Source organism: Lactuca virosa, chromosome 5 (assembly GCF_052849685.1).
Source record: "Lactuca virosa cultivar CGN04683 chromosome 5, Lactuca_virosa_CGN04683_v6, whole genome shotgun sequence".
Lineage (NCBI taxonomy): Eukaryota > Viridiplantae > Streptophyta > Magnoliopsida > Asterales > Asteraceae > Lactuca > Lactuca virosa.
The window spans coordinates 411,119,055-411,143,711 of record NC_136430.1 but is presented as its reverse complement, the minus strand read 5'-3'; the positions used below and the strand labels follow the sequence as shown (position 1 = coordinate 411,143,711).

Genomic DNA, 24,657 nt, shown 5'->3' with positions numbered 1-24,657 from the left:
AAATGATTTGTCATCTACAATTAGGTTATTTATAATAAAGGTAATTTTCATTTCACTTCATTATCAGATGTTGGTGATTTTAATGTTATCAATATATTTTAGTGTAATTATTATTAATAATGAGATAGGTTGAGCTTCATTTACTAACCGAGCTTGGAGGTGCGGGGGTACATACTTGGTATGATAATTATGAACTCGGGAATACGGGGGTCCGGGGGCAACGCCCATGGGTGCAGGGTTCCAAGGGGTTGTAGCCCTTTGGTGGGGTCTAGGGGCAACGCCCCTGGCTCCAAATCTCTCCTGATGACATCTTGATGATGTAAGCGTTAATTATGTCTAATAACTACCGGTTTTGGCGCCAAATCTGGAGGCAACCGCCATAACCTCTTTTCCCTCTAGTATAAGAACCTTTCTCTGGTTCCAGAAAAAGGGTTGGAACTCATATATATGAAAAGTATATTTTGTTTTCTCTCTCTCTCTCTCTCTCTCTCTCTCTCTCTCTCTCTATATATATATATATATATATATATATATATATATATATATATATATATATATATATATATATATACAAAACACAAAAGTATATTTATGTGTTTTGATTTTGAAAATGGTCTGATTTTCAAAATTGCATTTCTTGGATTATCCCAAATGGGATTTCGTGATACCCCAAGCATAAGGGTCAAAATTACAGATTTTGGAAAGTGATTGCAATCACAATCCTAGAAATTATCCAAGTTAATTGATATTCTAAGACTCAAAAATCTTACATCGGATTAGGAAAATCCTAAAGGCCAAAGAACGAAAATTAATATATTAGATCAAGGGAATCATATTCATCAAATTAATGGTAAGTTTTATTACGTTGGATAAATCGAATCAAACGGTGTTTCTTTCACTGCAATCTAATAAATGATTCCAGTTTTTTCCCGATTCCATGATACCAATCACAACCAAATGATTATACACGCTAGTACACAGATCAAACAGTTGTCCCATTCCAAAACTTCATGCACATTGTCAAACCCTAATCCCCTATCAACCCTCTGAAACTCATGACTAATATTAGCAGGTGTCTATATCCTTTGGTTAAGAAAGAACATCAAGAATTTACAGAAGACATAAACAAATATCTACAATAATTTAAACAAGTTTATGAGAATTCTAATCGTTGAATTTGAGAATTCGAACATGTGAATGTTAAATTAGACGATTGTCCAGAACTTCTTTTGGCAAATTAACACGGATTCTGATTGCTTTTGTTGATTTTCGAGTTTATGCGAATTAACTTCCCATAGGAACTTGGGAGCAATATCTTTTATTCTAGATGTAATGGATTCATCATCTCTGATAATAATAAAACCCTGCAGAAAACAAGTTTAAATTTGTTACATCATATGAAATATCATTATCCACTCATTACTTAGGTCTTAAAGTTCAGAGCCAATGAAATATAGATAGGTCATAGGATCTTATGATAACTTGATTTTATACAAAAATTGTGGATTTTTCAAGTAATACCTGAGGTCGTATAAGACGATCCATCTCTAGCATCATATCTTCCAATAAGCAACCATCTTGTTGGTTTCCATAGTGAGAAAAGAGATAGCTTGAATGCAACAAATCATATGTTCTTGGATATGATGAAAATGGCTCACACCTACACGTGGCAAAATCACAAATAAATCATTCAAACAAACATGGAGATAGACCTAAGAGATAGAATAATAGAATGATAGATAAAGATTTTGCTACTTCAACTCACCAATCATGAAAAGCACCTATAAGACCACGTTCATAAATGGCTGATAAAGTATTGTTCATTGTTGAAGGTACTACATTCATTACCCAAACAGGCCAAGTACTAAAAGCAACTGCAAATCCACCATAAAGGGCATTCATGTCCATTACATTTCTAATTGAAGTATCATCAACATTCATCAACCTCCAATATTCACGAACTTGATCATGCCAGTAAAGGGTGTCTGAAAGAAACTTCTCTTGTGTGAAACCTAAATTGTCAAGACTTTCTAAATACACCGAATAACGTTGTGGTATAGGAGGGCGATTTTGAGGATCTGAAGTGGGGCCCAATGAAACACAGTTCCTCAATGGTGTTTTCCATGAAGGCTTATTGTTACTATCTATAGAATCATCACATATATTTATAATTTTCTCCTCTACATTGTGCTGAAGGCATGACTGATCAACTTCCTTTATCCATATTGCTGTTTGAACTTTCTTAGCAATAAGCTTCCAGCACATTCCGGAAGTTATCTTCACTAATTTATCCCAGATAATAGGATAATCCTTGTCTTTTCTATAAGCTGGAGGAGCTGAATACACAAAATATCCATTTGGTCGAAGAAGTCGATTTATTTCTTTTAGTAGAATGCCATCTACACAAACACAAAACTAATTAACAAATTAATATCTATATAGATTAACTACAACTATATATTAACTATGAACCATCCAATCAAAATCATGTCAAGTACAAACTTTTTTGTCAATGAAGAAATGGATACAATACAAAACGTACCATTTTCATGCCAATCAACACGACATCTTGAACAGTGAACCATTTCAAATGAATGACTAGGATATGGAAGCTGTTTTGTAGCTAAAGCAGAAATCATAGCACCAATCCCACGTTCCAAAGCAAACTGAATTTGATTTTCATGACCATCTTTGGGAGCAAATGACATGGTTTGTATATTTAAAGGAAGAAGATATGCAGAAAAGCTAGCAACTCCACAACCAACATCAAGAACCTGATATACCCCATTAGCACGAAGATCACCTGTTTCATTGGTTGTCATATTTCCTAATCTTTGAATGTATTCACTAGCTCCATGTTTAAAATGGGTCCCACCACCTGGAAACCACCATAGTTGATCCTTTTCATGCACCCAATTTTGGCCACCTTTTACTTGAGAAAGACGTGTATGATTCACGTTGCTTCTCCATACGTAGTCTCGACTTGTTGGCCATGTCACTGGAATCTTGTAATCTTGTGGTGGAGGTATTAAGCAAAATAAACGTCGTTCTAATGGAGGGCAATGTCTTTCCAAATCTTCTCGTTTGGAAAGATCTAAACTTGGTGTTAATTCTTTTATATAAGAAGGATCATAACAAGGAATATACTCATTGAATTCCATGGGGCATACGTTCATCCCGGATTCTGGAATTATAATGGGTGACTTACGATGAGTGAGAGTAACCTTGTTACTAAAAGTAAGAGTATCTGCAAGTATAAAGATTGATCAGTGATGCAAATATATTGTAGATTATTAAGATCTACATTCTACACAAAGACAAATCAAAGTGAAGTCACGTTTTAAGCGTTTATGTGTAAATGGGTAGGATTTGATGTAATATTCCCAAAAAACAGATCTACAAAAGCAGCTAAAGAACTAAAATTTGCAAACGGAACCTTGCGCAATTCAAAATTAAGCAAATTAAACACCATAGTTGATTGAGACCTTAAAAGAGTAGTACCTATTGTTTCTGAAGATGATGGAGATTGTATTGATGGAGAATTTGAAGAATTGCGGCCGAAAAAAGTTCCGGTATAGAAAGATGCAGTCATTACGAGAAGAACCAACAGTATGAGCTTCCCTGATTTCGAATCGAGGGCTGATGGGGACAAAGGGAATCCGCCCATTTCTTGAAGGAGTATATGGATTATGGCACAAGATTTAATGATTTACGGATGCGATTTGTGTAGTGGAGTGAAATGAGAGTAGGGATTTGAATCCAGGGGGCGATCTAAACAAGGGAAGTGAATGAGCACGAAGGGAATTAATGTCGGAGAGGTGGAGATTCGTGTCACTCCCACTGACACAGTACTTAACTATATATTTTTCTCGGGGAGATTGTCTTTTACGGTTTTACAGTTTCACTTTTTACCTCGTGATTTTATTTTGTTAACTTTGTTAGAAATCTTCCCTTAAGCATTACAAAATAACCGTTTTACTTTTATTTGATTTTTTTTTTTCTTATTTTTGCTTTTTATAAGTATTTTATACTTATTATTATACTATTATTAAAAAATAAATAAAAATCAAAAATTATAAACACCACAAAAACAAATTAAATGAAAAGAAAATCAGCATATGCCACCCTCAACTCTCCCCAATTAACAACATCCTCTGCTAAAACCACATCATATACATGATGTTTGGGAACTCCAACCATCGTTGGGGGATCTACAATGATTAAATTTATCAAGGCGATTGAGTTACACCACAACCCTAGATTTATGATGGCAGAGGTATATAGTAACATTAGTTTAGAGTTAGGATTTGTTGGTTTTTAAAAGGGTGCTTATTTTGTGGCGAAATTTTTTGCATAATATCGAGAGTCAATCTTGTTTTCTACTAGGGTTAGGGTTTGAATAATATTTCAGATGTGTTTCGTGTCCTTAATCTATATTTTAGCAATACGTATGCTCAAATCTGGTGATTATTATTTGTTTACTTATCATATTGTTTTAGGATCTCAGAAATCATAAAGTGTGTTAGGGTTTTGAATCTTTTGTTATATCCTTTAAAATTTTGTTAAATAGTAGGTTGGAGGTGGTTGTGGTGTTTGTGGAAAGCAAGACTCACGATGGGAGAGGTTGATACGAGTATAAATAAAATGAGGAGTCTATTTTTGCCGATTGTCCATCCATTTGTTTCCTTCTTCTGTCTCCTCCATTACTACCCGCTCCCAAATTAGGGTGGAATATATTCATCATTCCAACCCACATGCAACATATGTATGTCGTATATTTTTTCTCTCCTTTCATTTTCATCAATCTCAACCCATAACATTTAGAAATTCACCATTTTCTATCAGCTCGCCCTAAGCAATTGTATGATTTTTTTAAGAGGCAATAGTTTTTGGAATTATCGGAGTTACTGTCACTACTTTTGCCGTATGCTCTTCATCGTGTCTTGTTGTCTGTTTTCAAATTGTTGATCCAATTTAATATATTCTTTTTTACAATGGATTAACAAATTGATGCTACAAAAACAAAAGCAAATTAAAATTTCAACCTTAGTTTGCTAAATATGCATTTCAATAGTCGGACTTGATTTCGTCATCATTCTTCTGATGGTGGAATTAAACCTTGAAAATGGAACCTCATTTTCTCACAGTATGTGAGCCAAGGTTTGTCCAAACATATGACTTTGAATAATAAGGACATGAGAGTTTGAATCATTTTTCTCTAAATTGGGTTTTTTCGTCATTAAATGAAAAAAACACATGTAATACAAGAAGTTAGTGCTTAAAGATGATGAAGAATATCAAAGATTTTTTTATTCATTTCAGGGAATTTTATCGAATCTTTCATGTTCTTTTGTTGTTCATTTACCTTACAAGTTTATTTTGGTTAATTGGTTAAATGGAAGAAATAACAATGTACCTTCTTCAATTTTTTTATAATAACATTCTATTTTCTTGTGTTCTATTACTACATTGTACTTTGAAAAATCTATCCAATATAGCAACGTACGTTGCTATTTATTGCTCATAGCCATTTTTATTTTGTTCTGATTATACTAAATCAAATCCCATGGATCAATACGCAATAGTAAGAAATCACAAATATTTCCATTTTAGATATTTGACCATTAAAAAAATGAACAAATACAAGTCCATACATGATATTTGATACATTAAATCCGGTATCAAATACACATCAAGCTCGAATAGTCAACATCTTGTAGTGTAAGTTCACCAACATACATCTCACTTACATGATCCGAACACAACACAACACACATCCTATCAAAAACCCAACACTTGTCATCCAAATTCAAACCTCGATCCAACAACCGAATACGATACACAATCGTATCAAATCTCTCACAAAAATGCACACCACATCGATACAAACCCTCATCAAAAGCCAATCTTATCAACACCATACTCAAAACCCCATCCACGGGTTTCGGATCCACAAGATTCGTATCCCCCATCATCTTAATCTCCCTTTCACTAGGAAACCAAAACTCTTCACTCCCATCAACATCAAAAACCCTCAAATCTTTCGTGTAATGTCTAATAGCTTCTCGTTTACTTGATTCGTGTTTCTCAGCTAAAGTTAATAAACACGAAAATCGCAAGTGATAACTCACAATCGTTTTCACAAACTTGAAGTTTCTAGAACACGAATAGTAATTTAGCCATCTTTTTCCGATACCCGCGTACCATTTAATGATATCGATATCTTCAAGAACCGTGAGTAAAGTGATAGGTCTCGGACGACCCATGTCATTCGTGAACCCCGCTAATTTTACGGATTTTTTAATTAGTTTTTCAGGTGCATCGACTTTTATAAGAAGTTGGGTCAAATCTTTGACTGTTCTTTCGGTGTATTTTTGTTCTTCTTCTTGTTCTTGTTTCATTTTTATATCTAGTAACTTCTCTCGTGCTTTTATCGGGTTCAAATACTTGTCGACTTTTTCTTGAAAATTATCGTAAGATTGTATTAATTCTTCCGGAAGTTGGTCTCGGATTCTGTTTAAAGATAAAAAGTCTCCACCCGAAAGGTTTCGATACACGGGTGCACGTTCTTCTATTGATTTTAAAAACTCATCAACGGTTTCGCGGGCCCACGTGTCGAAAATTTCATGAATTTGTTTTTCGATTTTGAAATCGAATTTGAATCCGTTGCTTGTTTTGAGTTTTTTGTAGACATGTGTAAAGATTTTCATAGCGAGTTTTTTCCGATTTGCTTCTCTTCTGTTTTTAAGTTCGTGAAGTCTTACTTCTTTTTGTCTTAAGTACTTTTTTTTCGCCCTTATTGCCTTTTCGGACATTGGAGGATGCAAAACCGAGGGTGTTACTGCCCGAAGATCCATGCCTAAAAACGTAATTTCCTCGGACACGGCACTGTGAATGACGGTTTTACCCCTATCTATCTCTAAACACAAATTCTTGTCTAGAAATTGTACAACTTGTTTCTTTAAATTCATGGTTAAACCCTTTGATCCGGATGTGATTACAAGTATTTCATCTAAGTACCTAACAGCGTATATCTTTAAGGGTTTATGAAAAACATGATTACTTTCATCTTCTTCAATCAATCTAGATTCTGGGGTTTTTTTGTTGATATGAAGACGTAGTTCTTGTAATCTTTGATCAAATGGGTTCAAGTAGATGTTAATCAAGATTGAATTCAACCCACATTCTTGAGGGAGCCCTTTTCCTAAATAAGATCCACCCAAATCAAGGGAAATTACTTTGGACATAATCAATCTCTTGATTATATCAATGAACATCTCATCTTTTATTTTTTCTTCTATAATCAAGCATAGGCTGTTTGTGTTTTCTATACTGAATTCCGTTTTATTGTTGAATGAAACAGTAAACCACCAAGAGGGGTTTTCCACAGTATTCTTTAGATAACGAATTGCAGTGTGTCTACCCATACCCACACGACCACCATAGCTAAAAGTTGCAAAACGATCATCATATATAACTTCTAAAACCATTCTAATGGATTCAATCAAGACCTTAAGTTTCAAGTTAGGAAGAACGAGAGAAATTGGTTCACCTTTGTTCGTCATTTTGAGGATGCATGACTCGAAACTGAATCTGTTTTGGCAGATCTCTTCAGACATATCCGTGATTGAGAAGAAATTAGATGAGATTGAGTCGATGGAAGGTGGTGCAGGTGAGTTTGGGCCGCCATGGATGAGGTTGTGGCAGGCTGTGAGGAGGACGGAGGGTGAGGAGATGATGTTCTGGAGAAGGTTGGAGAATTTGCCATGGTGGTATTGAGCGAGGACTAGGGTTGTCAGTTGGGGCTTTGTTAGGGGTTGTGTTGTGTCGGAGTTTGGTTTTTCCGGTGGAGAGAGAGTGGCCGGAAGTGCTGAGAGGAACCTTGCCGGAGAAAGAAAGGGAGAGGGAAATATACGCAATGCAGCGGTGGTTCGCCGGAAAAATAAAAGCATTGAACTGCGCGACCAATCTGTGCTAAACGTTCCTTTTCTCCATGAAATCCTTCAAAAAAATGTAAAGATTAGGGGATAATCTAGACGAAGATAACAGGTTACGTCAGCGAAAACAACAATAGTTATTTCAGGCATTTCATCGAACACCTTCCAAGCATTTAAAATAACACATTACGCCACCAACTTAACAAGGAAAAATGGAAAATGACTATTTGAACCCTCTAAACTATTTTTTGCATATATAATAAACACATCATCCAACATCCAAATATGTCATATATACATCCTGAGATCACATTATTCTCTCTATAACAACATTTATGTAAAAGTTTGTGTATGTCAATGCCAGACACCTGCAATCAATTTAGCCACCAGCATTCAATCAATTCGACAATAAACTCGTTAAATAGGAACTGGTGCTATCATTTTAACCACCTGCACTCAATCAATTTGGCAATAAACTCATTAAAGAGGAAATGGTTTGGAATTTGATTATGGATAAAAAAACATCTGCAGGTAACTTCAATCATCAAACTCTCTAACATACACTTGACAAATAACTCTTAAATTTGAAGGATTTATGGATCCAAGCATCGATCCATTGGCCGAAAGTAAAAAAATCTAAAATTAACATTATTACACATAAAAAAAATAATTTTTTCCGCATTTAAACACCAAAATACCTAATGTTACCGTTCTTACACAAAAAAAAAACAAATTTTAACTGTTTGAAATCCTAATTACTTGATTCTCAAATTCCAACAACAAGAAAATGAAGGAACAATTCATATTAATCAACAATCTCAGCTCAATAGCTCATTTAGACAAACAACAAGCAATTGGACTATTGGAGGAAGTAACAACAGTGAACAGTCAATAATGTGTGAAATCTTTTAACTGTGTGAGTGTGAAATTCCTAGAACAAGCAATTAAAAAATTAAAAGTATACACAGTTAAAAGATCCGTCCCTGCTGTGTATACTTTTAATGTATGAACTCTTCTTATTTTTTTCATGTTGCAATCCAAAATACATACCACAGAATGAAGCAATTAAGATTTAAGCAAATGGAGAAAAAAGGGAATTTAGAAATTCAGAATTACATACTTAATTTTCTGATTTTTCTTCCGTGAACTGTGAACAAGATTACAAGAAAGAACAAAGAAGAGAAGACAGAAATCAGAAGACTGAAGGTCTGCTGCTTAGCTGCTGCCGCCTGCGCCGGTGCGCCCTGCTGTGCTGCGTCAGTGCGTCTGCTGGTGGTGGAGGCAGGAGGTCGGACGACTACCAGCGATATTTCGACGGTGGTAATTGTGGCGTGCTACTACCAGCGATAAGCGACCAATGAAGAACAGAAGATGAGGATTGGGGTTCCGTTCAATTCACCTTCATTCGTTCACGTCTTTCCGATTGGACAGGAGGGGCCACAGCCCAATTTTCACTTAACTGGGCCTATATTTCGAAAATTTGAACTTAGTTGACTACTTCTAACCCAAAATTCAGGGGGCCAAGACCCCTCCTGGTCCTATTAATGATCCGTCCCTGCTATTAATTTATTGGGCCAGTTCTTTACAATTCGACCAATATCAGACCAATCGAAAAGTCGTCTTTGTAAATTACACTTGATGCAACACCAATTTCATACAAAATCGACTAGAATAAAAAAACGAGCAGCAAGAAAAGGATTGCAACACCAATTTCGAGGAAGAAAAACAAATCAAAAAACTTACCGGTGAAAGTGGGAGGATGCGAGGGGGAGGCGACGAAGGCGGAGACGGAGCAACACTGCCGGAGGCGGCGACGAAGCTGGAGGCTGGCAGGGAAGCCACCGACGCCTGTGGAAGAGGGAGAATGAGGGAGGACTCAGAGAAGCGCTCGATATGTAGAAAGAAGGAGAAGAAAGAAAAGAGGCGGACGCTTGTTGGTAGGCCAAGGACAACCGATGAAATTTTTTTTATTCAGACTCCTTTTTCTTGTCTTACCGAATTAGATCATTTTTTGGCACATCTTACCCATTAAGAGGGGAAAAAAGGTTCAACCAAACAGTCGGAATCTTAATGGTCTAGAGGCAGTCTCTTGATGGGATCATTAAGAGGGGAAACAAACAGCCCTTAAATAGGAATAATAGAACTTAAAAAATCAAACATTTTTCAAGTATCTAAGCACAAGGTGCGTAAATTAATAAAGGGGGAAGTAGATATTGATTAAATTGAGGGTTCAAAACTTTACCATTCAGGATATCTAGATATCAGGGGGATTTAGACGATATGTGTATGTTGAGAACTGGAGATGCAACGCATCAAACCAATGACTCTAGCAACTGATGAAGAACTATTAAGCGCGTTCTAGTTCTCTTCTCTAAGCTTAAGCTCGCTTCTCACTTCTTACGGTGTGTTTCGGTCGCAAGAGGAAAAAACGTGTTCAAATTAGTTCATGAAGGAGGAGAAAGGACAGGCTTTTATTGAAGGAAGATGACCGCGATGGAAGAAGATGGCGTTCGGGGAAGAAGGCAACTCCGGCGAAGAGTTGTCGCATCTGGCAAGTGCACCGGAAGTACAAGGGTTGCAACATATACAAGTTTTTTTTTTTTACCAAATACGATGTGTTTTTCAAAATTTTATTTATCTCATACATATAAATATTTAACTTTAAAAAAATCTAAACATATTCCTGTTTCTCTAATATATTTTTTGACTTTTTTTTATTTAACAAAACTAAAAAAATAGTCATTGTTGTGGTATGTATTTTTTTCGGATTTTGGTCCAAACCTCAAATTTTTTAAATTCGTGGTCCTTTTAAGCTAGTATGTTTGTGGTTTTGGTTCCTCAGAAAACTGAAAAGACTAAAAACTTTTGATGTATTTGTTTTTCTTCCTTCTTTCATGTTTTTAAAATTGAATTTTTTTTAGACAAAAATGCAAGAATTGTCCCTGTGGTATGTCAAAAATTGCTACTTTGGGCCAAACAGGTTTGAACTAGCACTAATAGTCCAAAAGTTTTCATTTTGCTGCGGTTTTGGTCCAAATCAGTTAAAAAATCTAAAAATGACGGATTTGCTCTTTTCCATTTGTTTTTGGCCTTTTCTTTTTGTTATTTAATTATTTTCTAACTAAAATAATAAAATAAAATAAAATCTCTCTCTCTCTCTCTCACTTCTACAACCTATTCCCCTTCTACCACCTCCATCATATGAGTTCAAATAATAGGGGATTTTCCGGCAACCACCAACACCAGTCGGATTTTTCTGTAACCACCAACACCAACCGGATTTTCCGGCAACCACCACCACAGTCTGCCACCACCACTGTTCTCCACCACCCACAGATGAACAAACATACACGAAATCAGATGAACACACAAACACATGAAATCTGAAGAAAACATAAACAAATCAACACAAACATTCATCGATTTTTCAACAGATTCAACTCAAACACACAAAACCCAAAAATCGATTTTCTCTCTCTCTCTCTCTCTCTCTCGCACGGATCTGAAACACCATTTTTCTTCTTCTTATTCTTCTCTCTCATAGAACAGAACCGCCGCCTCCTGAGAATCGACAAGATGAACAGAACACAAGCCCTAGCACCGCCGGAGTTCGTGGGTAACGAGGGTTTGCAAACGATAGTTTCAGATCTGCCGCTTCCTGAGAATCGACAAGCTTCATTTTTACAAAACTCAAGCCCTACCACCATTTCAAACCGTCCCCACTGTTTCTCGACCCTCTTGGCTCCATCAAATGACCCTCAGGTGAGCTTCAATCGAGTTTGAAGAAGGAAAGAATAAGGGTCTGAGGTTTTCAGAGGCTGCCACCATTCTCGTTTTTTGAAACCCTAGGGTTTTCAGAGGTTGTCGCCGTTACAATCCCTAGCTTCGATCTGTGTGTCGTAGCCTGGAACTTTTAGGGTTAGGGTTTCGCTGCTAGAGCTTCGATCTTGTGGCGTTCATCTCTTCTGCCAGTGGTGTTCAATCTTTCCGGTGAGAGTGTCGCTTGGGGGAAAAAGTGAGGGTGGTGACGTTCTCTTAGCTGGAGAGAGAGAGGGGGGGGGGGAGGGAGGGAGGGAGAGAGAGAGAGAGAGAGAGAGAGAGAGAGAGAGAGAGAGAGAGAGAGAGAAATGAGGAAGTGAGAGAGAGTGAGAGAGAGAGAGAGAGAGATTCTCTTCTTTTATTTTATTTTTATTTTTTAGTTAAGAAAACAATTAAATAAAAAAAAGCAAAGCAAAAAACAAATAGAAAGGGGTAAAATCGTCACTTTATAAAAAATCAAACCAAAATGGACCAAACTCGCAACAAAATGAAACGTTCTGGACCATTAGTGCTAGTCCAAACTTGTTTGGCCCAAAGTGGCAATTTTCGATATACCACAGGGACCATTCTTGCAATTTTGTCTTTTTTTATTACTTTAATAATTAAAAATTAAGAAAGAACCATTCCCTCACACACACACAAACGCATGCTCGCACACACTGTCATTCTCTACTAGGGGTGAGCATTTGGACCTTTGGACCGGATGTAGACATAAACCCATTTTTTAACCCTCGGGCCGATTCTCGGTTCTAGAAATTTATCAAAATCGGTCTGGTTTTTTTACAGGTTCGGTCCGACCGGTTCGGGATAAAAATTGGTTTTGCACCTGATTATTTAAAAATGCATATATCAGTCATTTTAAGTTAGATTGACATGCGATTTTTTCTAACATGTAACTTAGAGTCTGTACATGAGTTTGGACTATAATTTTATCGTTTTTGGTGTTATATTCAATAAATTACAATCCTTCAAAGTTGGGATATCAAAGCTAAAATATTTCAGCTTTTCAACTATTATTTAAAACTTTTGTATTCTGTTAAAACTTAAAATCTTTAAACAACCATATCTCATTCCTTTTAAGTCGGATTGACATTTGGTTTTTACCAAAGTGTAATTTAGAGTTTGTACATGAGTTTAGAATATAATTTTATCGTTTTTGGTGTTATATATAAATGAAGCATTTTTCCTTTCACCGCATTCATTTGAAACTCTCATTCAATTTTCCTTTCACCACATTCATTTGAAGCTCCCATGACTTTTCAATTTCTTTCTAATTATAATTATAAATTGGTTAATAATGTTAAATAAATATCAAGCTTAGAGTGTAATCATATATAAACTAAATTTCAATATTAAAAGAATATATATTTTTTTCTACTTATAAACTTATGTTTTTAACTTTTAACATATTATACTTAATTTATTAGGTCTAATATGTTGTTGTATGTAAACCGTTATCATTTTAAAGTTAATTTGTATAAAATACTTAAATTGTTAATTTAAATATAACATTACAGGATCAACTTAAATATAAATTTGAGTTCAATTTAAACAGCCCAAATAATATTTTGTAAATAGTTAAAAGTAATAAATTGTAGTGTCTTTCTAATAATTATTATAAGTTGGTTAATAATGTTAAATAAGTATCAAACCTAAAGTGTAATCATAAATAAACTAAATTTCAATATAAAATAATACTTTTACTTCTACTTATAAAGTTATGTCTTTAACTTTTAACATATTATACTTAATTTATTATATTTAATATGTTGTTTTATGTAAACCATTATTAGTTTAAAACAACAACTTTTGAACAGTTTGGATAAAATACTTAAATTGTTAATTTAAATATAATATTAGAGGGTCAACTTCAATATAAATTTCAATTCCACTTAAAAAAGTCAAAGAATATTTTGTGAATAGTTAAAAGTGATAAATTGTATTGCTAAATGCAAATACAATTTAACTAAAATATTTCATAAATATATTTTTGTAATCGTTAAAAGTTTTCAAATAAGTAACTTAAAATAACTTACAATAACAATAGTTGAAAATAACTCTATATAAATAATTATATTGTTACCTTTAAAATCAAAAAAATGTTTGATATTTTAAATAATTACAATGATAGAAATTAAAACGTAAACAATTAATTTTAAAAAAATAATTAACAATAACAACAACTATAAATAACATTAAACCATATATTATATTTAATTTTATTCATGAGTAACCCGCGGGTAGAGATCATTCAAAAGATTGAGATTATGCAGTTTTAATAGATGTATATATTATCATATAATTCAAAATAATCAATATATTATATCAACTTAGTATACGAATTATTATATCAAAGTTAATCACAATATTATTGTTATTTAAAAAAAAACATATATTTATAAAGATTTCAGCAATATAGATGCTTCTGAGCAACGCGCGGGCATTCGTCTAGTTTATAATATAATTTTGTCGTTTTTTGTGTTATATTCAGTAAATTACAATTTTTTAAAGTTGGGATATCAAAGCTGAAATATTTCAGCTTTTCAGCTATTATTTTAAACTTTTGTATTATGTGAAAATCTTTAAACAAGCATATCTTATTCATTTTAAGTCGGATTGGAATATGGTTTTTTTCCAATGTGTAATTTAGAGTTTGTAAATGAGCTTAGGCTATAATTTTGTCGTTTTGGTGTTGTATTCAATGAATTACAATCCTTCAAAATTGAGATATCAAAGCTGAAATATTTCATTTTTTCATCTATTATTTTATACTTTTGTATTGTGATGTTTGTTAGTTGGATTATTTTAAAGTTTAAACTATAATTTTTGGTGTTATGACAATTACTTTTGTATGTTTGTGTTAAGATTGTTAGCTTTTGTTGGTATTGTTAACTTTTGTTGGTAAACTTGATTCATATGTGATATGTTAGTTGCTTTTATTTGCATTTATTTGCTTTTATATGTTAGTTGTTTTTATTTGGAAAATTAATTTTGCATGAAATATGATAAATTCGTTAACTTATTTGATTCAAAGTTCAAACAAATGGTATAAAAAATTAAAGTTTGACCGATCCAACGAGTACAAGAAACAGAAACGTATTTATTTTTATGAGTTGTACCGTGTCAAACGCAAAAACATATTCATTTTAACGAGTTATAATGTATCAAACCCAACAACATATTCGTCTTAACGAGTTGTATCAAACACCAAAACGCATTTTAACGAGTTGTACCGTATGAATGTAAAGTTGTATCGGTCCAACCGATCCAAAAACTGGAAAACTCAAAACTGGACCTAGACTTGGACCGGTAAGCCTCATTCGGTCAGGTCCACAATATTCTCCGAAAACCGGTCCGGTCCGATCCAAATGCTCACCCTTATTCTCTACCTTTCTCTTTATTTCAATACCCTCACCTCAATCTCTATTAACCTCCACCCAATCAAAAAACTAGGTTGCTCCTTAGAATTATTTGCGCAGTTGTCATCACATCCATGGAGCAAACTCATATCAATAGGAAGACATCAACAAATTGTCCAAGAAGAGAAAAATGATCGAAATCCATCCCATGTGAACTTAATCCCCTGAAATTTCCACGACCCATGTTTTGTGAATCGAGCAACTCCTTTAACAATTGTAGTAAATAACTCATCGTAGTTTCTTCAACCAGGTTGGGGATTGAATTTGAAGAATTCGAAACCCCTTCTACCACAGCTAGAGCAGGGGACTACTGTTGAATGATTTTTTCCTCGATTTTGACTCCACTAGACCTTGATCGCTTTCTTTATCGGTGTATTTTCTTCTCTGAACTATTAGGATGTGGATGTGGATGTGCAACGTCGTTACTGTGTTGCTTGTTCAAGTTAAAAGTATGGTTTAGGTTAAGATTTGGGTTTTAAGAGTAGATACATTTGTAGTTGCAGGAGTGGATACGAGAGTAGCTTCGGAGCTCGATATCTTATATGATATCTCGAAAGTGATATGATCATGGGCGCTCTTGAAGATATATTCTTTTCTTAACATTCTGGTACTTCTTTTTCAATCTCGGAGTTTTTCACCCAATTGGTGGTTGAAAGTGGGTGTACGGTGGTCTCCAAAAACAAATCAAGAATGGGTTATTAGTTATGCATCATATACAACAATCAGAAAGATTACTTGCATTCAAAATGAACTCTGGAACTTCAACAGTCAAAACCTCATCAGATGTTATGTTTTCCATCTCTTTCTTAGTTTCGGACTCCACCCCGGTTACGATTCCCTCTAATGGGTTGATGTTGTTCCATCGGTAACCTACGATTCCATCGTTCTCCACTTCCGCTGGCATATAACAGATCTTCATCAGGAGGAGCAAGGAATGCATTTTTCGGTATGATTTGGTGTGTATGTGTTTTGTGTGTGCAGTGGAGGTCTGATACTAGTGAGAGAGGGATGTTACATACGGATGAATTTGAAATCAATTTTGGGTTTCATTGGGTTTGAGTGCAGTGGAGGTCCGACGATGGTGAGAGAGGGATGTTACATATGGATCCAACTGGTTTCATCTGATGGCATGTTACAGATATATGTGAGCAGACATGTGAGAGATAAGGGTAGAGAAGTGGCAATGGGGGTCGGTAAGGGTCCAACTATGGTGAGCGGCGATGATGGAAACTCCGGTGGTGGCCCAAAAATGGTAAGTTGGATGTACAACACCTACCTAAGGTGGTTGATTATGTGTCAATGGATTTTGTGAAGTTGTCTCATCTTCTACCTCTCTCCGGTGGAAACTCCGATGGCATTCACATTCTAGAAAGATTTGGGTCAGACTCCGGGTTTGTATTCGTTTATGTGTTTTCTGATCAGACATGTGTAGGTTTTCTTAGGCACAAGAGACAGAGAGAGAGACTCCTAATTTATTAGTAAAACTTAAATTTAAATAGAAAAAATAATATATATATATATATATATATATATATATATATATATATATATATATATACTAGAAGGGCATTTTAATCTTTTTAGTTTTCTAAGGATCAAACTCACAAATAAATTAGCTCAAAAGACCATGAATAAAAAAAATTGGGGTTTGGACCAAAACCAAAAGAAAAAAAATACATACCACAAGGACATTTTTATAGTTTTGTCTTTTTCTTTTGTACTTTTAGTATTTATCAAAAGGAAAACTACAAACACCATTTTACTTTTTATTATATTCAATTTATTATCACAATCTTATTGGAATAGGAACCGACGTTTTTCAAAGAACAAAATCAAAACAAGAACCGATGAATTTGACTTTGACTGAAACTGGAACCGGGAATTCTTCAAATGACAGAACCGGAACAAGAACCGGTCTGGCGGTCACCGGTACTTTAGATTTTTAAACGGGTCACGATTCAGGATACCCGACTTCATTTTACTTTTTTAACTTTACTATTAATTAACCATTACAAATTGTCAAACATAAGAAATTAAGCATCCATCATCCAATCAGGAAATTAACAAAAAAATAGTCATTACAAAAATTAACCAATCAATGTAACCTGTAAAAGATTCAAAATTTTGAGTAGAACATCACTTCACTGGTTTAGCACCTAGGCAATAACAAAAAACTTATAAGATGCAAAAAAAATGTAAACTAATTTGGATAAAACAACGCCTCCAAATATATTAGGGTGTGTTTGGGATAACTTTTTAAACTTGAGTCCTTTTTATAAAAGAACTTTTTGTAAAAGAAATTTTTCTAAAAGAATGTGTTTAAAATGTGTTTGACTTGACTTTTAAGACTTCTAAGTGACAAAAACCAAAAGTCACAAAAAGATATGAATTCTTATCTTTTTTCCAACCAACTTTTCATTCTTAACTACAAGTTTGTTTTAAAAGAACTTTTTAATTTACCAAATAACTTTTGGTAATTTGTAACTTCTTAAAAAAAGTTAAAAGTCAAAAGATGATTAAAAAGGAATCCCAAACACCCTTTTAGTAAAATCACAAATTACTCATAGTAACACTTTTACCGGTACCACAAAAAAGCACCACGTTCTACCGGTACCAATTTTACCAGCAATTGAATGTCAACTATCATTAGTAGAAATATATTTTGACAATAAGTAAATCACATGGGAACCTGAATAGCGCATACTTCTTTATTGTTTTCTACATGTTGGGATTTCATTTTCTTATTAGGATAAAACAACGCCTCCAAACATATTAGGGTGTGTTTGGGATAACTTTTTAAACTTAAAAGTCCTTTTTATAAAAGAACTTTTTGTAAAAGAAATTTTTCTAAAAGAATGTGTTTAAAATGTGTTTGACTTGACTTTTAAGACTTCTAAGTGACAAAAACCAAAAGTCACAAAAAGATATGAATTCTTATCTTTTTTCCAACCAACTTTTCATTCTTAACTACAAGTTGGTTTTAAAAGAACTTTTTAATTTACCAAATAACTTTTGGTAATTTGTAACTTCTTAAAAAAAGTTAAAAGTCAAAAGATGATTAAAAAGGAATCTCAAACACCCTTTTAGTAAAATCACAAATTACTCATAGTAACACTTTTACCGGTACCACAAAAAAGCACCACGTTCTACCGGTACCAATTTTACCAGCAATTGAATGTCAACTATCATTAGTAGAAATATATTTTGACAATAAGTAAATCACATGGGAACCTGAATAGTGCATACTTCTTTATTGTTTTCTACCTGTTGGGATTTCACTAAGAAAATGTTGAACCAAAAAGCATTGTGGTGACCACATATTATTGTTTCAATACATATAGTAGTGTTATTTTCTTACCTTACATTGAGACCAGAAAAATGAAATCAAGAAACAAGAAATATGAAAAATAAAATCAGAAAGATGGAATCTTGAAATCAGAAACTTGAAATAAGAAAGATGCTATCACAAAATATGGAACCTTATAATCTCTTTGGAGTTGGTAGAAGATGATGAATCGTCGGAGGTAAGTGGTCGTGGAGGAAGCACTAGATGTCAGCGGTTAACGACGTGTGGAGGAAGCGTCGGCGACCGGTGTGGCCGGATAGGACGGTGTCTAGCCAGTCATGGAGACGTACGAGAAATGGGGATGTAAGCGCGAGTTCTTGATTTAGGGCATCCGATTTATTTGTGGTTAAATTTCAAATTCACCTTATTTGGTAAATAATTTTTAGAGAACACAATTATTTAAAAAAAAAAAACTCGAACATATATGGGGATGAGGTTGATGGGAAAAAAATATGGGGCTACTTTTTACAAAATTATTTAAAATTATCATATATAATCTTAGGTGTGTGAAACTCAGTAAAATATATACAATAAAAATCCTGATAAAAAATTCAGACAACAAAGGACACTTTATGTAATTTAACTCTTCTAATTTGGGGATGTATTTACTTTTGTGTTATGTTGTCTTTCTAAAAACTTTAATATTTGTTAAGAAAATTTCTTAATCTTTTAGCTAAAAAGTTATTGGCGCGTTAGAACTTTTGAAAGTTTTTAGTTTTTAGAAAAGGTGGATGTTTTTATCTGGCGGTTGTTATTGGATAGATTACCTTTTTGGTTTAACCTATATGTTCCCGGTTTGGAGATTCCTTTTATCTTGTGTCCAATGAGTGGTGACACTGAGTGATGACTTCATATTTGTTCTTTCAATGCTCTATTGCTAGGGAGTTTTTGGTTTTGTTCTAGAACATGTGGGATATTTCTAGGCCTCCTCGAGACTTTTTTCATGACAGGTTCAAGTGGTTTCTTTCTTTGAAGCTAAACTCGAAGATGAAAGATTTTCTAGAGGCAACTTTCTTCGTGTTTTGGTGGATACTATGGCATTTTCTATAAAGGTATTGGAGATGCTGAAGATGTGTGTATTATTATTGATCTTTATAGTGGCTTTTATAGCCATAATACATACATGGATTGGAGCTAATTGAGGAGCTATTACAGGAAAGTAGTAATACTAATATGACAACATATATATAGTGAGATGACAACTAATAACTATACATGTATAGGATTTATTTTGTGATCTTGGATATATTCGTAATACGCCCCCGCAAGATGGAGGATCCATCGGAGACTCCAATCTTGGAGCGAAGAGATAGAAAGACCATACGCCCTAAAGGCTTGGTGAGAGCACCAACAAGTTGATCAGAAGAGTTGATATGTAGAACACGTAACGAGCCATATTACACCCGTTCAGGCACAAAATGGTAGTCTAAGGCAACATGCTTCATCCGGGAGTGATATACTGGATTAGCGCATACATACGTGGCACCAGTGTTGTCACAAAACAACAAGGTAGGTGGTGTAGTGGATTTTAGTCCAAGATCGTGTAACAAATGTTGAACCCATGTGACTTCAGCAACAACATTAGCTAATGTCTTATACTCAGCCTCTGTTGACGAACGAGAGACCAATTTTTGACGTGCTAAACGTCAGGAGATGATGTTGGATCCAAGGTATATAATGTATATTGTCGTAGACCGGCCACCGTTGGTTACACTGCCCCAATCAGAATCTGAGAAGGCTTTAAGGTCTAGAGTAGACCCTTTGTTTAGAAATAGTCCATGATGAATGGTGCCTTTAAGGTAGCGAAGGACTCTTTTAATGCTTGCCAATGGGTCTGTATGGGTGAATACATAAATTTGGAGAGACGATTAACCACAAAGGACACATCAGGTCTAGTAAACGTGAGGTATTGTAAGGAGCCCAAAAGTTTCCGGTAAGGTGTTGGATCAACACTCGGGGAACCATCGGCGGGTGTGAGAACAACTGATGATTTTAAGGGGGTAGCAACATCACCATCTATGCGAAATTGAGTTAGGAGGTCTTGTATATGCCGATGTTGGGAGAGGAAAAGGCCATTGGGAGTTGGATTGACTTCGATCCCGAGGAAATGATGAAGAGGTCTGTTGGGAATAAATCCGATATGACGAATGCGGAATATCAAGAACAATCAGAATCAATCACCACAATATGCAAGTAATCTGATAAAGGTTTTTCGTGAATATTGATTATGAGATGAACGTACAGAGAAAACCCTAATCTGATAAAAAGTTTACACCAAAAGTAAACATAATGATTATTTATAGGGAACAATAAATATATGCCATAAATATAAAATCTATGCCTAATATAAAACCAATGCCTTAGAATAGCTCGATTAAGAATTTCTACTGTAAAGGCATCGTAGGGAATCATAAAATGATTAACCCTAAAAAGGCTTTCCTAAATAACCAAATATGCCATATCAGTTTCAATATCTCAAATACTCAACAATCTCCCCCTAGATGTTGAAACTGATGAAGATCACGATTTCCGATCTTCTTGGCATTTCTCCCCCTAAATTGTGATACTCATCAGCACATGGGGTCTTCAAAGCGAGAGAAATAAAAATAATCTTCCAAATACAAACTCCCCCTTGAATAATCATCACTCCCCCTTGAATCTTCAACAAATACCATGGAGAGAATCCGGAAAGTTAAGAAGAATCAGCAACAATCTTCAAAACCCGTCAGATATGATGAAATAAATCCCTTTAGAATAAACCAAATTCTCAAAAATTAAAACCGGAAAAATAACAAAAATAAAAGAGTCTCCTTCAAGTATTAGCCCCCGTAGAAATATGCCACATGTTCGAGGAGGCCTAGAAAAATAACAAAAATAAAAGAGTCTCCTTCAACTTAAAGAACATCAACCAGAAGTTTGGAAAATCACAAAGAATTTTCGTGTAAGAGTGTGCCAAAAATAAAGAAATAAAGCAAAGAAATCCAAGAGTCCTTCTCCTTCAAGTTCAGATCATGCTGTGGAGCAATCGGCTGATGAGGAAGAAGAGGTTCAGCATCACGGTTCACCAAGAGGTAATACACCTCCTCGTTCTCCAACTCCCACTGAACCCCTCAATGACGAAATTCCAACTCCTCCTCCATCTCCACCGAAGACTACTGTTCCAGTTTCGGTTACTATAATTCCACCACCACCACCAGTTAGTACCGTACCAATCTCTACAACTCCTTTACCCCCTCCCATCTTTTCACAAGCAACTACCACAACTACACCTATTTCCACCACTCCAACCGAACCTCCAGTAAACGTCAACGTATCTAATATGGGGGCTAATACTGAAACCGAAACCCCTGTTACATCCAAACCTCTTTCACCCTCACCCTCAACTGATTCTGGTGCTACTCTCGGTGGTGACAATCTTGAGTTTGACTCAAACTATTACAGTCCTTATAGACTTCCCACTGATGAAGATGAAGAGGCTCCAGTAACCAGACAACAAGTGCAAAGTCTCGATGAAAAGCTTGATCAATTGCTCGCTTCTTCTTCGAAGTATAATGATGTTGTGCTGAAGGCTTTCCTGGACACTGCTTTTGAACAGTATACAGGAGCAATTGATAAATCCACAAAGGCGGTTGAAGCATCCACATCTTCATGTCAGAAGGCTACTACAGATGTTGCTGAACTCATTCACAGTTCTCAGATCTTTCTTGAATCCCTTAAGGGTCATGCTGATGCGAATGCAGCTAAAGTGAATGCTTTAGTTGAATCTCTCTCAAAGTCACTACAAGGGGAGCAAGCCAAGTTCGAGGCTGTTCGTTCTGAAATTCAAGCTGAGAACACTTCTCTTCTTAGCTCAGTGAATTCTCGTCTTGAAAAGCTCCATGCTGATTTAGCAAAGGAGATCGCATTAAGGGAGGATCTTGCTCGTCAAACATCTACAATTGAAGTCCAGAAGGTTCAATTGGCTCAAGCTGAGCGGGAGATTTCATTGTTGAAAACTGAGCGTGCTGTTTTCCGGAGTTGTGCTGGTAACGTTCAGAATATGTTGCACAATGTTCTTAATGCTCATGATCCGATTCTTACACTGACCATCCGGAATCACCTGACCTCCAAGCTTCTTCCTGCCCTTGAACTTATACATGAGATGATGGGTGTTTCGGAGCGGTTCGTATCTCCAAAACAAGGGGGAGAAGGTGCTCAGAAAACTCAACCGAAGGTCACTGTCAAAACAGAACCGAAGGGTAATGAAGCTTCGGGTTCTGGGAATCAAGAAAAGAAGAAAGGACTTGCTGATGATAGTGATGAAGAAGAAACTATTGCTGATGCCCTGAAACGGAAGAAAAGGGATAAGGAGCTAGATGAAAACCTTCGGGTTGCAAAGGAAGCAGAAGAGAGGGAGCGAAAGAACAAGGAAGAGCAAGATGCCTTAGTTTGCAAAAAGGCTTTATTTCCTCCTTGGACTAGGGAAACGCTCATCAAAGAAGCGATAGAGTTTCCTAGCATGTACTGGCTGGAACCTGTAGCTTCGTTTGATTGTAAGAATACGAGGGACTCACAGTTTGATATGCCTATAACACGAAAGGCATTTACTTTTCACTGTTTTGATTCAACAGTTCAGGTTCCCTCACCTCACCCTCAAGTTGATCGTGAACTTATCGATTTTTATCTCAAGTTCGGTCAGCCTCAGTATCTGACTTGGAGTGCGCAGAAGATTACAACAGTCAATGTGCCGAAACCTTCGCCTGCAGGGAAGTTTGTTAATGTTAATTTCAAGATAACCCGAGGTTCAGACAACTCGGTTTCTGTGATTTCCCTGGCAGATCTTCCTAACTTGAATCCTCATGATTGGATCTTATTGTACAACATTTTGCTCACTAATGCGAAGGAGTATGAGCCGATCCTAGATCATCTGAAGAGGATGTTGGCTTCCTATGTCCATGAAGTTGCTACAATGGATCAGGAGATTGCTAATGTTTTGAAGAAGAAACCAACTGTGAAGCCAACCGCAAAGCCTGGAGATGTGAACAAGATGAAGCTGGGTCAAATTGATTCTACACATCTCACAGTGATGTTCACAAGAGGCGAAGCTAACAGATTTCTTTTCGCTCTTGTTGATAAGCATCTGTTCTCAACTGACTGCTTGGAGCATATAATCAATATTATCCATCGATGCAAGCAAAACACTGAGTCAGACAATAAGAACTTCACTGACATGCTTCGGTGGTATATTACTTTTCGTCATACTCTACTGGCCATTATACCGAAGGTGTTCAAGACTGTCAAGAAGTCTTCTATAGCTCAACCAAACTGAGCTCTCGACTCCATTGACACAAAGGGGGAGATTGTTGGGTATTTAATGTTGCGTCATGGGCTTTATTTTGTATATCCGGATTGGGTCTGTCCATCCGTGATTATTAATTAGGGTTAAGCTATATATAGTGCATGCATGTATTCCTTAGATACGGTCGTGATTATTATCATTATTGCTTTGTAACCCTAAACACCTCTACAGTCGAAGTTCTTAATCGAGCTCTTCTGAGGTGTTAAAGCTTAATCATTCGACATTAGTTAAACCATTCATGTGTTCTTTATTACATAATTTATTGCTTTTCTGCTTAGAATCAATCGATCCTACTAGAACGTTGTTCTAACAAGGTCTAAGGTCTTTGATGGAGAAACGAGTGGCAAGAGCTTTAGTGAAGTGAGTGAGAAAAGAGGGATTGTTTCCGGTTACGAAAATTCTGTCCACGTAGACCATGAAATAACATGTTATTCCATTATGACTGTAGATGAAAAGGGAAGCATCGAACATTGATTAACGAAAACCAGAGTTAAGTAGAAATTTGGTAAGTTCCATGTACCATGCTCTCGGAGCTTGTTTAAGCCCGTAGAGTGATTTATGTAGCTTGTATATGTGATATGGAAATTGATGGTGCACAAAGCCAGGCGGATGATTCATGAAGACTTATTCATGGAGAGTTCCATGTAGTAAAGCATTATTGACGTCCAGTTGGCGTAGTTGCCAGTTTTGAGAAAGAGCAATTGAGAGGATGGTACGAATGGTGATAGATTTAGTAACAGGACTGAAGGTTTCAAATTAGTCTTTCCCAAACTGTTGAATAAATCCCTTTGCAACGAG

The 24,657-nt window shown here is 35.5% G+C and overlaps 2 protein-coding genes across 8 annotated transcripts; both read right to left on the bottom strand.

Moving 5' to 3' along the window:
* Positions 1-970: 970 nt before the first annotated feature.
* Positions 971-3,823, bottom strand: LOC145111847 (putative methyltransferase PMT6). The gene is made up of 5 exons (XM_079048090.1): positions 3,502-3,823; positions 2,543-3,247; positions 1,766-2,399; positions 1,522-1,660; positions 971-1,364 (listed from the first exon to the last, which is right to left on the bottom strand). Exons 1-5 carry the CDS (start codon positions 3,665-3,667, stop codon positions 1,206-1,208), a joined length of 1,803 nt encoding a protein of 600 aa, XP_078904216.1. The 5' UTR covers positions 3,668-3,823; the 3' UTR covers positions 971-1,205.
* Positions 3,824-5,585: 1,762 nt separating this feature from the next.
* LOC145111843 (RNA-directed DNA polymerase (reverse transcriptase)) lies at positions 5,586-10,576 on the bottom strand. 7 transcript variants are annotated; one of them, XM_079048085.1, is made up of 4 exons: positions 10,180-10,552; positions 9,681-9,785; positions 9,058-9,402; positions 5,586-8,001 (listed from the first exon to the last, which is right to left on the bottom strand). In XM_079048085.1, the coding sequence occupies exon 4, from the start codon at positions 7,950-7,952 to the stop codon at positions 5,682-5,684; it is 2,271 nt and encodes a 756-aa protein (XP_078904211.1). In that variant the 5' UTR covers positions 7,953-8,001; positions 9,058-9,402; positions 9,681-9,785; positions 10,180-10,552; the 3' UTR covers positions 5,586-5,681. The 7 variants fall into 7 exon arrangements, 4 of the variants coding, with proteins under 4 accessions (XP_078904211.1, XP_078904210.1, XP_078904212.1 ...); XM_079048084.1 differs by having other exon boundaries at positions 9,681-10,552; XR_013710359.1 differs by lacking the exon at positions 5,586-8,001 and adding an exon at positions 8,158-8,387 and having other exon boundaries at positions 9,681-10,558.
* Between the last annotated feature and the right edge of the window lie 14,081 nt (positions 10,577-24,657).